The 13,596-nt window shown below is 38.5% G+C and overlaps 1 protein-coding gene across 1 annotated transcript in view; it reads right to left on the minus strand.

Annotated features, from left to right (window-relative positions):
* Positions 1–13,596, minus strand: part of VWA5A (von Willebrand factor A domain containing 5A) — a 34,886-nt gene that overhangs the window by 6,672 nt on the left and 14,618 nt on the right. Inside the window, exons 11-14 of the mRNA XM_008591770.1 lie at positions 3,661–3,781; positions 2,589–2,753; positions 2,200–2,300; positions 1,631–1,910 (exon numbers count right to left, since the gene is read on the minus strand). Of these exons, the coding sequence (XP_008589992.1) occupies positions 1,631–1,910; positions 2,200–2,300; positions 2,589–2,753; positions 3,661–3,781 (667 nt within the window). The remainder of the gene's footprint in view (positions 1–1,630; positions 1,911–2,199; positions 2,301–2,588; positions 2,754–3,660; positions 3,782–13,596) is intronic.

The raw sequence follows: 13,596 nt of genomic DNA on the forward strand, positions 1-13,596 counted from the left end.
GATCCCACATACAGACCGGCCACTCACTGGCTGAGCGAGGTGCGGGCGCAGCACCAAGGGTTGCGATCCCGTTGCCGGTCCCGGTCTGGTACGGGCGCGACACTGAGGGTTGCGATCCGTTGCCGGTCACGAAAAAAAAAAAAAAAGACAAAAAGGGGAAAAAAAAAAAAAGAGTTAACTGTAAAAAATAGAGTTAATAACAGTATCTAACTTACAGGACTATTATGAGGTTTAATTAACATATGAAAAGTAGTTAGAAAAACACACAGTATATAGCAAGCCCATGCAAATGTTAGCTATCATCACCATCATCACCACCCTTCTGCAGCCTCTTGGTCTTTCCTCATCATTCACCTAATAATTTGAGACCTGGCCCATGAGGCTTCTTCCAAAATTGTGTTACCCTGAGTGAGTTCAATGCCGTGTGGATAATCTCTCCTACAGCCTAACTCAACGTCCTGTGACTTCCTCATTCCCATAATGTGGTCTCTGTGTCCCTATCTTTATCTTTGCTCATTCTCCACTTTATCCTGTATGTTTCAGCCAAAGTAAAACACCCACATCACTTGTATCACTCCTTATTTATATCGGAATCTTTTCAGATGCTGATCCTGGATCCATAGAATGCTTTTGTTCCCCACCCTTTGCCAGGATAATTTATCTAACTCTTTAGTCTCAGTTTACATGTCACTTATCTGGGAAATACTTCTTGGATTTCCTCTTCACCCCTACAGGGTTTGACACCTCCCATACCTGCTCTCACACGCCTTGGGCCTACCCATGTTGCAAGACTCTGTACACCTTCTTGAGAATGTGCTCACCTGTTTGTACCCATACCTGCTCTCACACCTCCCATACCTGCTCTCACACCTCCCATACCTGCTCTCACACACCTTGGGCCTACCCATGTTGCAAGACTCTGTACACCTTCTTGAGAATGTGCTCACCTGTTTGCGCCTCTCCCCTTCAGCTTCATCCCCCATCCCCAGCCTGTAAGTTTCTTAGGGACATAAATTGCATTTTGTTTTTTTACCACTCTATCTCTAATGATAAGTATAATAACATATATAACTGGTGTTAAAATAGTTAAACGTTTAAAGAAAATAATGTTGCATGAATGATATAGAACTCTCCTTTCAGCCTGCCTCCAGAACTAATATTATACATTCTCCTCCAGCTGTGGAATCCTGTACAGGGAATTTCTTCATCTGACCCAAATCCTCAAGCCCCTAATCTCTGTAATCAGGCCAGTCTGGTTTACGCCTGAGGCCCTCCTGGCAACTGGCACCTATTCCTTAATACTACTGGATTTTTCATCAGCCATCTGTGGGATCATTAACCATCTACATATCAAGAAGATAAATCAGTTTTGGATTTAGACAGTTTGATTACTCATTATTTATGTGTACTTTCTATGTTTTAATGCTTCCTTGGGTTTTATTTCCCTTGGACTCTTTTAAATCTTCTTTGCAATGAGATATATTCTAATTCCTGTCTGAGGGAAGAGAAAATTGTTACACAAGCCAGAAATCCTAGATGTGGAGGCAGAAGGAAAACAAGGCGACTTAAGAACTTTCACAACCTTTTCCTTTCAGTAATGTGCTCAGATGTCCAAGACCCCTTATTCTACATGAATTTGAATGAGATAAAACTCACCATCACTACAGTAAATTGGCATCACAGCAGAAGCTCCCAACAGAATTGGCCTTGGAATGTCCCTAAAAGCCAGGGGACCCTGAACTGGCATGTTGAGCTCCTTGTTGATGGCAATGAAAGCTGTGTAGGAGCTTATGACTCCAGACTCAAGGCTGATGTTCAACACCTCTTTTTTAGCACTTGCTGGGGTCTCTCTGAAGCCCATGTCCTTGGCCTGGAGCAAGGACTTGGCAGCAAGGCGGTGAATCGTAAGGCTAAAAGAAAAAAATAATTCCCTAGACTTAGGGTAAAACACCCACGTGCCAGTTACTCAGAGTTCTTAAAAGTTAGGGATAGCAGAGGGAAGAAAAAGTCAGATAAGGGGAGAGGTAAGACTAGGGTGGGTTAAAAAGGCAAAGTGATTGTACAGAAACAGTTGAACCCAGAATTAAGAGAATAAATCCAACCCCCGAGGATGGCAGAGGGAAAGAGAGGGAGGGAGGGATAGAGGTTGGAGAGAGAGAGAGAGAGAGAGAACAGCAAAGGAAAACTGTCAATTCTCACTTGCTGTCGGGCTTGGGTTTTACAGAAAACATCACCTTATCCTCGAAACTCTTGCCCTGGAGTGTGTACTGGAGGCACACTTCTCCTGCTGCCTCTGCTGGCTACAAATTAGAGAAGAGTAGAAGTGATGGAAAGGAGCGATCATACAGAGAAGGGTCAGAACTAAGGCAGCTCCCCAACCCAACACATCACAATTTCTGACTAGGAATCAGGTAGCCCAGGAAGCCATAGACCTGAAATGATGGGGAAGGGGGTAGGCTGCCGCCACCTGGCACATGCAATCTCTTGCTGGATCTAAATTCACCTGCCAGCTGTAATGAAATTACTAGGGCTAAACTACTACTATTAGAATATTCTGACTAGAGGAACAAACAAGAATCGGAGCTCACCAGCATCATCCCAGTCAACTGGGCATAGACGATTAACCTCTGACCCCTAAAGAGGGCGTTCTGTTCTGGGGAAAGCTTTTTAGCCGATAGGCCAGGAGGCAAATCCCAGCTCAAACAGATGTCCTCTACCACAGGCTGTAGAGAACGCTTCAGGGATCTAAGAGCCTGATGAAGGAAAGAGAACAAAATACGCACAAATAATAATGACAGTGACAGCTCTGTCAACTGAATATTTATTATGTATCAGATGCTGTGTGACCTCATGCATGATATGCCTAATCCTTAATACTATACTAGGTGGTGGGCTTTATTTCTCTTGCTTTCTACACAAAGAATTGAAAGCTCAGAGATTTTATAACATAAATGTGAATGACGGAAATGTCTGAGGAAGGAGGCCCCTGGAGAAGAAATGGACCCACCTGGGAAACAGAAGCTTAGAAATATAACCAGAGCTGTCTCTCTTTGTGTGTACTGATCAAATGGAATGTCAATTCTCTGCATCCTCCAATCTGTTAGACATATCGCAATTGTTCCTTCCCTTTTTCTTTCTGTCCTTTGCATGGAGGATAGTACACAGTACTGGGAAACAGAAGCTTAGAAATATAACCAGAGCTGTCTCTCTTTGTGTGTACTGATCAAATGCAATGTCAATTCTCCGCATCCTCCAATCTGTTAGACATATCGCAATTGTTCCTTCCCTTTTTCTTTCTGTCCTTTGCATGGAGGATAGTGCACAGTAACAAAAGAGGTCCTGGAGCACAGACCTAGAGCCTCAGTCATGACAGCCAAAGCTCTTAGTTTCTCTGTCTCTCATCTCAACTACTGAGGCCTCAATCTCTTTCAGCATCTCATTCTGGGCTTCCAACTACTAGGACCAGATGCCATTTCTCTAGATACTACAAGGTCTCCTTTTACATAAGGCCAAAAGTGGCCCCACAAAGTATATAGCACAAGGCTTTGGGGATATAGAAAAATGCATCCTGGAGGCAAATTGTTGCCCCTGCCCTTGCAGCAGTGTCCCCCACCTGTCCCACACTTGGTCTGGATTGCCACTCTGGACAAACGGCCTCACCTTGGACTGCATCCTTTCCTTGCCGGTGATAAATTCTGAAGTGCCCCCTGATGCGCGGGCAATGCCTTTTATTAAGCTGGTGGAGGCCCCTTCTCCAATACCAAATGAGAAACATCTGCAACTGTAAAAGGAGAGAGGTTGGAGACAGGCGCTAAAGAATGAAATTATGAAATTAACATATAATGCTCAAAAATACATGAAGATATGGTCTACTTTCTTGACCAAAAGCATAATGGCTACCATTTATTGAACATATTCTATATTTGAGGAGCTATAAATAAATGCCTTAAATTAATTACACAATTTAATCATCATCTCTTAAGAGGCAAGCTTCTGCTTCATTTTGCAGATGAAGAACTGAGGCCCAAAGAATTTAAGAAATCTGTCCAAGATGACATACCTACTAAATGGTGGAGATGGCACCAGAGCACTGGTCTGTCTGACTACAAGATCCTCCTGGCAATCCAAGGAAAAGATAGGTACTATCACCAGAGCCTGTCTAGCATTGCTGTGGTGAGGCCATCTTAGGTTGGGGGAGTGTGCCTCCTGATCTTCTAACCGCAGAGATCTTGCCCTGCCCTAGTCCATGTGCACCAAATAGCTTCTGAACCACGACTTGGTTTCCCAAATAGAACTGTCTATAAATGGAGAATACATTGGCAATACTAATGCAGGCATTTTTAGAATCCACAACAGTGATAGTTTTCACTGTAAATTACTACATTGGAATGTTGGCTTATGGATTGGTCTCTTTTGATTTGGGTTAATGTGAGTCATCCTTAAATGTAGTGACATCAGCATTAGAATTAATGCTCTAAACTTGTAAGACTAAGGACCAAAATTCGAACTGCAGTAATCTAACTGTGGTAATTCTATCTAAAGAACACAGGCTGACAGCATCTTTAAATTTCCAACATGATCTTTGAGCTATACCCTATGTTACAGCGTGCTTCTGTGTGTATTTTAAAATATTTTTAAGCATAAAACCAAAATTGAACAATATGCATTGATAGCTAACTCTATGTCTAGAACTCATTAATGTGCTTGATGTGAATTATAATAAAAATAAAAATAAAAATTACAATAATAGCAACATTTCTTATAGCACTCATTTTATGTCAAGCACAGTTCCTAACACTTTACTTAGGTACACTTTTTAAACCATCACAATAAACCTATAAAGTAAGTAATATTAGTATCCCCATTTTCAAGTGAGAAAACTGAGACTTAGAGAAGTTAGTTGATTTGTCCAAATAGCTTGTAAGCTGAAGAACTGGAACTTAAATACATAACATCCAAGGTCAGTTCTACACATGGCAATGCCAGATAAGTGGTTTTAAGCCAGTAGAGAACTAGAAAAGCTGTACACAATATTTTTAATAATTTGTTTGAAAACATGAAAGGCTACCAGGATAATAAGAATCTCTGAGCTGAAACCTGGGAGAGGAGGGAAGCCAAGAGAAATGAGCCTGATGTCTGGTGTCCTTGTATCCTTTGAAGCAAGTGCCTAATACAAATTGGATGGCTGAAAACCTAACCAGTTTCACAGATGCTGGAAGAAAAAAAATAGCAATTTGGGATTTCCAAAGGGAAGGTGTTCTTGTAAACACCTCACATTTTTGGATAAAACCAAAACTATACCCTAGATGTACAGATGCATCAGAAATAGACCAACCATCACAATGACAAAAGTTCCTTGTACTGTGGCAGGATTAAGATGATCTGTTCCTTGTCTAGCAACCCATCTGAACCAAAGAGTAAATCCTCTTAGAGGAAAGATATCATCTAGAGACTCAAAGGATTTCTGTAATTTTTCATATACAATATCTAACATCTAACAACAACAACATCCATGGCAATGTGGAAAGGAAGAGAAATAAAAATGTTTGTTTTTATTCTGTTTTGTTTTTACAAGGGACTTTATATGAAGAACTGAATTCCAAAAAAAGAAAAGAAAAAGAAAAAAGAAAGCTGACAATATTGGCAAACATGATTATCCATAGAAAATCTAAAAGAATCTGCAAATATACCATAAAATTAACATTTAAATCAACCAAGGTCACTGAATCCAATGTCAATGATTTAAAAAATTTAACAAACTCAATTTCTATACAGAAATAAATATCCAATGTATAAAATGATTCAAAAATACTGTTTAAAATAGCATCAGATACCTAGAGAAAAACTCTACTGCAAAATGCATGAAGACTTCTACACAGAGAGTTATAAAATATTACAGAGAGATTTTTTTTGTGTGTATTGTCAAATTAATAAAATGAGTATATTTTCTGATTTTGTGGAAACCAGGTTTCTCACCACGGTGGATAGAAGACCCAAATATGGAATCAGAGGAAAATGAGAAAGAATGGTCTGCTAGAATAGCCTAAAATTAATAACATCCCAATAGACAGGAGCACACCTAGCCCTGAAATATTGATTTCTACTTACTGTTTTCACTTAAAGGAACAAGACTTCTTATAGAAATAACTGATTGTAGGCCTGGGAAAGGACATGTCTGAAACATTTTGTGGTAGAAAGGAAGTATTCACAAACCAGAGACAGGTGAAAAAGATATAGGAGAATGTTAAAAGGGCTCACACCAGCCAAATCTGGAAATTTTGAGAATCTAAATGAGTGAGCAGTATGGACCTTAATGCACTGAAAAACAGTGAAAGAATCCAAGAGTAGATATTGACACAACAAAAGGAAGGGAGGAGGAAGGGAAGGAGAAGAAAGGAAAAGCTCTTGATAGCAGGATGATTTGGGCAATAATCATCAGTGAATGCCAAAACTACTGAGTAAACAGTTGCTGAGGACAAAATGCTTAAAAAATTTCAAAGCTATCCATCAGACACCACCTTTTAATTAAGTGGCCAAGCTTAACATCACAAGGGCCAATGTTACTTTTGGAATATTTCTGCCAAAAATGTTCAATTTTAATCTAAAGATAAATTTGAACAGTCAAACAAACACAAATTGAGATTCTACAAAATAACTGGCCAGTATTCTTTTAAAATACCTGTCATGAAAGATAAAATGAAAAGCTGAGAAACTGTTCCAGAGTGAAGAATACTAAAGAGATGTAAGAACTAAATAAAATACTTGTGAGAACTGCGTGGTGCTGGCAATCCCTCCCCACTCCTTGGCTGACTGCCACCCAAGCCACTGAGAGAGGTGAACCTTGTAGATCCTTGTGGCACTGGTGACCCCTCCCCCTTCCTTGGACCCGGAGGGGAGCGCCAGCCCCCACTGCCTGACCTGCCAAGGTGGCCCAGCTGGGGGCTCATTCTATGACCACAGATTCTGGAACAGGCCTCAAGGTGGTTTAACATAACCCATAACCACCACCACACCTACTACCAAGCAAAGACAATTCACCACCACAGTAGCAGCCAAGGCCACGCCACAGCCAACCTCAGTTTAACAGAAGAAGCAAACCGTCTACCAAATGACCAAATGTCAATGAAAAAACTACTAGAACTACAAATAAACAAGAAGAAATAACACCACAGAAAGAATACAGTAATGCTCCAATGCCAGACTCCATGGAACAGGGCAACCTTGAAATGTCTGAAAAAGAATTCCAAGCAATGATCTTAAGAAAACTTGAAGAAATAAAGGAAGACTCAATTAGAGAACACAATGAAACAAGAAAAAATAACCAGAATGTGAACAAGGAAATCTACAAAGAGATTAATACCTTAAAAAGAGTGTAGCAGAACTTCTAGAAATGAAAGATTCACTCAATGAAATAAAAACACAACTGAGAGCTTGAGCAGCAAGATAGAGCAAGCAGAAGACACAATTTCAGATCTTGAAGATGTTCTTTTCAAAATAACCCAGGCAGACAAAAAAAGGAAAAAAAGAATTTAAAATAATGAGGAAAGTCTAAGAGAGATAGCAGACAACCTCAAGTGCTCTAACATCTGAATTGTCAGTATTCCAGAAGGGGAGGAGAAAAGAAAAGGTATTGAAAATCTATTCAAGGAAATAGTAACAGAAAACTTCCCAGGTGTAGGGTGAGATACAGACCTTTGATCCAGGAAGCTCAAAGGTCCCCAAATAGATTCAATCCCAAAAGATCCTCCCTAAGACACATTATAGTTAAACTTGCAAAGCTCAAAGACAAAGAGAGAACTCTAAAAGCAACAAGAGAAAAATGTCAGTTCTCTTATAGGGGTACGCCCATCAGACTAATAGCAGACTTCTCAACTGAAACCTACAGGCAAGAAGAAAGTGGAATGATATATTCAAAATACTAAAAGAAAAAAAATTGACAGCCAAGAATTCTTTATCCAGCAAGGCTCTCCTTCAGAAATGAGGGAGAAATAGTGTATTTCGCAAACAAAAGTTGTGGTAGTTCACCACCACCTGACCAGCCATGCAAGAAATTCTCAAGGGAGTCATTCACCTGGAATCTGAATAATGGTGGCCACTATCACAAAGACACAAGAAAGAGCAAAACCCACCATTAAAACAAAAATGCCAGCAAGAAAGAAAAAGAAGCTAAATCATCTTACCTTAAATCTCCAACTAAGATTGAAGAAGAGAAAAAAAAGGGGAAAGAATGATCAAAAGATATTTAAACCATCTAAAGAAGAAGCAATTAAATGACAGGAATTAAGCAACACTTGTCAATAACTACACTAAATGTGAATGGACTAAACTCCCCAGTCAAAAGACATAGGCTGACTGATTGGATTAAAAACTAGACCAAAGTATATGCTGTCTTCAAGAGACCCACCTCACCCATAGAGACTCACACAGACTAAAAGTGAAGGGATGGAAAAAGATACACCATGCAAATGGAAACCCAAAATGAGCAGGAGTAGCTATTCTTATATCAGACAAATTAGACTTTAAACTGAAAAACATAAAAAGAGACAAGACCACTATATAATGTTAAAAGGATCTATCCAACTAGAAGACATAACAATTATAAATATATATGCAGCCAATACTGGAGCACACAGATATACAAAGCAAACACTCTTAGACCTAAAGAAAGAAATAGGCCCTAGTACATTAATAGTGAGTGATCTGAACACCCATCTCTCAGTATAGAACAGATCTTCCAGACAACAAGTCAGCAAAGAGACACAGGATTTAATCTACACCTTAGACCAACTGGACCTGGAGGATATATATAGAACATTTCACCCAACGACTAAAGAATATACTTTCTTCTCATTAGCTCATGGAACATTCTCCAGGATAGACCACATATTAGGTCGCAAATCTAGTCTCAGCAATTTAAAAAATACTGAAATCATTCCAAGTATCTTCTCAGACAATGACTAAAATTGGAAATTAATAATAAGAGAAACTCTGGAAACTATACAAATACATGGAAACTAAATAATAGGCTCCTAAATGACCTATGGGTCCAAGAAGAAATTTAAAAGGAAGTCAAAAAATTTCTAGAAATTAATGAAAATAAAGATATATCATACCAAAACCTGTGAGGTACTGCAAAAGCAGTACTAAGAGGCAAATTTATTTCAATAAATGCTAACATCTAGAGAACAGAAAGACTTCAAACAAATGATCTAACATATGCCTCAAAGAACTTGAAAAACAACAACAATCCAAACCTAAAGGCAGTAGACAGAAAGAAATAACTAAGATCAGAGCAGAGCTAAATGAAATAGACACCCAAAAAACAATAGAAAAGATCAACAAGACAAAAAGTTGTTTTTTCGAGAAGATAAATAAAATAGACAAACCATTATCTAGGTTAACAAAAAAAAAAAAAGGAGAGCGAAGACCCAAATTACAAAAATCAGAAATGAAAAGGGAGACATAATAACTGATACCATAGAAATACAAAGAATCATTAGAGACTATTATGAACAACTGTATGACAACAAATAGGAAAATCTGGATGGTATGGATAAGTTTCTAGACACTTACAAACTATCAAGACTGAACGAAGAAGAGATAGAAAACCTGAACAGACCAATAAAATGCAATGAGATTGAAGCAGTAATTAGCAATCTTCCAACAAAGAAAAGTCCAGGTCTGGATGGCTTTACAGCTGAATTCTATCAAACTTTTAAAGAGGAGTTCCTACCAATTCTCCTCAAACTATTCCAAACAATTGAAATAGAAGCTAATCTCCCAAACTCATTCTATGAGGCCAACGTAACTCTGATACCAAAGCCAGATAAAGACACAACCCAAAAAGAAAATTACAGGCCAATATCCTTGATGAACATAGATGCAAAAATCCTCAACGAAATATTAGCAATCAGAATACAGCGACACATTAAAAAAATTATACACTATGATCAAGTGGGATTTATCCCATGGATGCAAAGATGGTTCAATGTAAGAAAGTCTATAAATGTGATACATCACATCGACAAACTCAAATACAAAGACCATATGATTATCTCAGTAGATGCTGGAAAAGTATTTGACAAAATTCAACATCCCCTCATGATAAAGACTCTCAACAAATTATGTATAGACGGAAAGTATCTCAATACAATAAAAACCATTTATGACAAGCCCACTGCCAGTATCATCCTGAATGGGGTAAAACTGAGGGCCTTTCCCCTAAGAACAAGAACAAGACAAGGATGCCCACTCTCTCCACTGCTATTTAACATAGTACTGGAAGTACTAGCTGGAGCAATCAGGCAAGAGAAAGAAATAAAGGGAATCCAGATTGGAAAAGACAAAGTCAAATTGTCTCTATTTGCAGATGACATGATGCTGTATATAAAAAACCTAAAGACTCCAAAAAACTCCTAGAGCTGGTTAATAACTTCAGTAATGTTACAGGATACAAAATAAATGCTCCCAAATCAGTTGCATTTATATACTCAAATAATGAACTAACAGAAAGAGAAATAAAGAAAGTAAGCCCATTTACAATTGTCACACACACACAAAAAAACCTAGGGATCAATTTAACCAAGGGGCGAAAGACCTCTACAAAGAGAACTACAAACCACTACTAAAAGAAACTAAAGAAGACACAAAAAGACAGAAATATATTCCATGCTCTTGGATTGGAAGAATTAACATTGTGAAAATGTCCACACTATTCAAAGCAATCTACAGATTCAATGCAATCCCAATCAAAATACCAATGACATTCTTCACAGAAATGGAAAAAACAATCCTAACTTTTATATGGAACAAGAAAACAGACTGAATAGCCAAAGTAATCCTTAGAAAAAAAATAAAGCCAGAGGCATAACACTACCTGACTTCAAATTATACTACAAAGCTATTGTAACCAAAACAGCATGGTACTGGTATAAAAATAGACATTCACACCAGTGGAGTAGAATTGAGAACCCAGAAATCACTCCTCAGGCTTACAGCTATCTGACATTGGACAAATGGAACAAAAATCTATATTGCGGAAAAGACTGCCTCTTCAACAAGTGTGCTGGGAAACTGGATATCCATATGCAGAAGAATGAAACTAGTTATGCATCTCTCACCATACAGTAAAATTAACTTAAAATGAATTAACAACTTAAGTATAAGACCTGAAACTATAATATTACTAAGGGAAAATATAGGTGAAACACTTCAGGAACTAGGTTTGAGCACAGACTTTATGAACATGAACCAGAAAGCACAAGCAGCAAAAGAAAAAATAAACAAATGAACTATATCAAACTAAAAAGCTTCTGCACAGCAAAGGAAACAATCAACAGAGTAAAAAGACAACCTACAGAGTGGGAGAAAATTTTTGCTAACTATGCCTCTGAAAAGGGATTAATATCCATGATATACAAGGAACTCAAGCAATTACACTGTAAAAAAAAACAAATAACCCAATGAAAAACTGGGCAAAGGAAGTGAATAGACATTTTTCAAAGGAAGACATACAAATGGCCAACAGATACATGAAAAAAATGCTCAACATCACTAGTCATCAGGGAAATGCAAATCAAAACTACATTGAGATACCACCTCACCCCAGTTAGACTGGCTGTAATCAAAAAGACAATGAATAACAAATACTGGCTACGGTGTAGAGAGAAGGGAACGCTCCTCCACTGCTGGTGGGACTGTAAATTAGCACAGCTGTTATGGAAAGCAGTATGGAGGTTTCTCAAACAACTACAGATAGATCTTGACAGCTATCTGACATTGGACAAATGGAACAAAAATCTATATTGCGGAAAAGACTGCCTCTTCAACAAGTGTGCTGGGAAACTGGATATCCATATGCAGAAGAATGAAACTAGTTATGCATCTCTCACCATACAGTAAAATTAACTTAAAATGAATTAACAACTTAAGTATAAGACCTGAAACTATAATATTACTAAGGGAAAATATAGGTGAAACACTTCAGGAACTAGGTTTGAGCACAGACTTTATGAACATGAACCAGAAAGCACAAGCAGCAAAAGAAAAAATAAACAAATGAACTATATCAAACTAAAAAGCTTCTGCACAGCAAAGGAAACAATCAACAGAGTAAAAAGACAACCTACAGAGTGGGAGAAAATTTTTGCTAACTATGCCTCTGAAAAGGGATTAATATCCATGATATACAAGGAACTCAAGCAATTACACTGTAAAAAAAAACAAATAACCCAATGAAAAACTGGGCAAAGGAAGTGAATAGACATTTTTCAAAGGAAGACATACAAATGGCCAACAGATACATGAAAAAAATGCTCAACATCACTAGTCATCAGGGAAATGCAAATCAAAACTACATTGAGATACCACCTCACCCCAGTTAGACTGGCTGTAATCAAAAAGACAATGAATAACAAATACTGGCTACGGTGTAGAGAGAAGGGAACGCTCCTCCACTGCTGGTGGGACTGTAAATTAGCACAGCTGTTATGGAAAGCAGTATGGAGGTTTCTCAAACAACTACAGATAGATCTTGCATATGATCCAGCAATCCCTCTTCTGGGTATATACCCAGAGGAATGGAAATCATCATGTCTAAGAGAAACCTGCACTCCAATGTTCATTACAGCTCTGTTTACAACAGCCAAGACATGGAACCAACCTAAATGTACATCGATGGATGACTGGATAAGGAAACTGGTATATATACACCATGGAATACTACTCTTCCATAAAAAAGAATGAAGTACTTCCGCTTGCAACAACATGGATGAGCCTGGAGAAACTTATGTTGAGTGAAATAAACAAAGCACAGAGGGATAAATATTGCATGTACTCACTCATACATGGGAGCTAAGAGAGAAAGAAGGAAGGAAAGAGAGACCACAGTGGTGTGTTGGACTTGCAGAGGGAGAGAACATTCTATGAGCTACAAAGTGGAGTCGGGGTGAAAGGGGGAGGGAGAGGGAGGTTGGATAATTGGGTGGTGGACAAGGGGTACAAATGCAATTTGCGGTAATTAGATATACAGCCAGTATGAATCTGGCCCCCACATAATGGGCATGAGGGGTGACAGTCAGCTTTGTAGCTCATGAATATTCATAACAAAAAAAAATGCTTGCTCGTGTATTTGTTCCGAGAAAAACAAACAAAAAAACTATACAGGATATTATTTTAAAACTGGTAAATATGGCCTGCATTTAGATAATGGTATTATCTCAACATTAAATGTCCTGAATTAGTAGTTTTATTGTGGTTGTTTAACAGAATGTCCTTGTCCTTAGAAGATGAGGGCATATGTATTTACACATGAAGTGTTAAGATATCTGTGGCTTGCTCTCAAATATTGCAGACAAAAAATAATCAGTGAAGCAAATGTGGTAAGATGTTGGCAACTGATTGACCTGAGTGGTTAATATGAGTGTACATAGTTCTTTTTTTTTTTTTTTCCTTTTTGTCTTTTTTCGTGTCCGGCAATGGATCACAACCCTCAGTGTCACGCCCGTACCGGACCGGGACCGGCAACGGGATCGCAAACCTCGGTGCTGCACCCACACCTCGCTCAGCCAGTGAGTGGGAACCGGTCTGTATGTGGGA

The sequence above is a fragment of the Galeopterus variegatus genome, unplaced genomic scaffold (genome assembly GCF_000696425.1).
Source record: "Galeopterus variegatus unplaced genomic scaffold, G_variegatus-3.0.2 Scaffold7275, whole genome shotgun sequence".
NCBI lineage: Eukaryota > Metazoa > Chordata > Mammalia > Dermoptera > Cynocephalidae > Galeopterus > Galeopterus variegatus.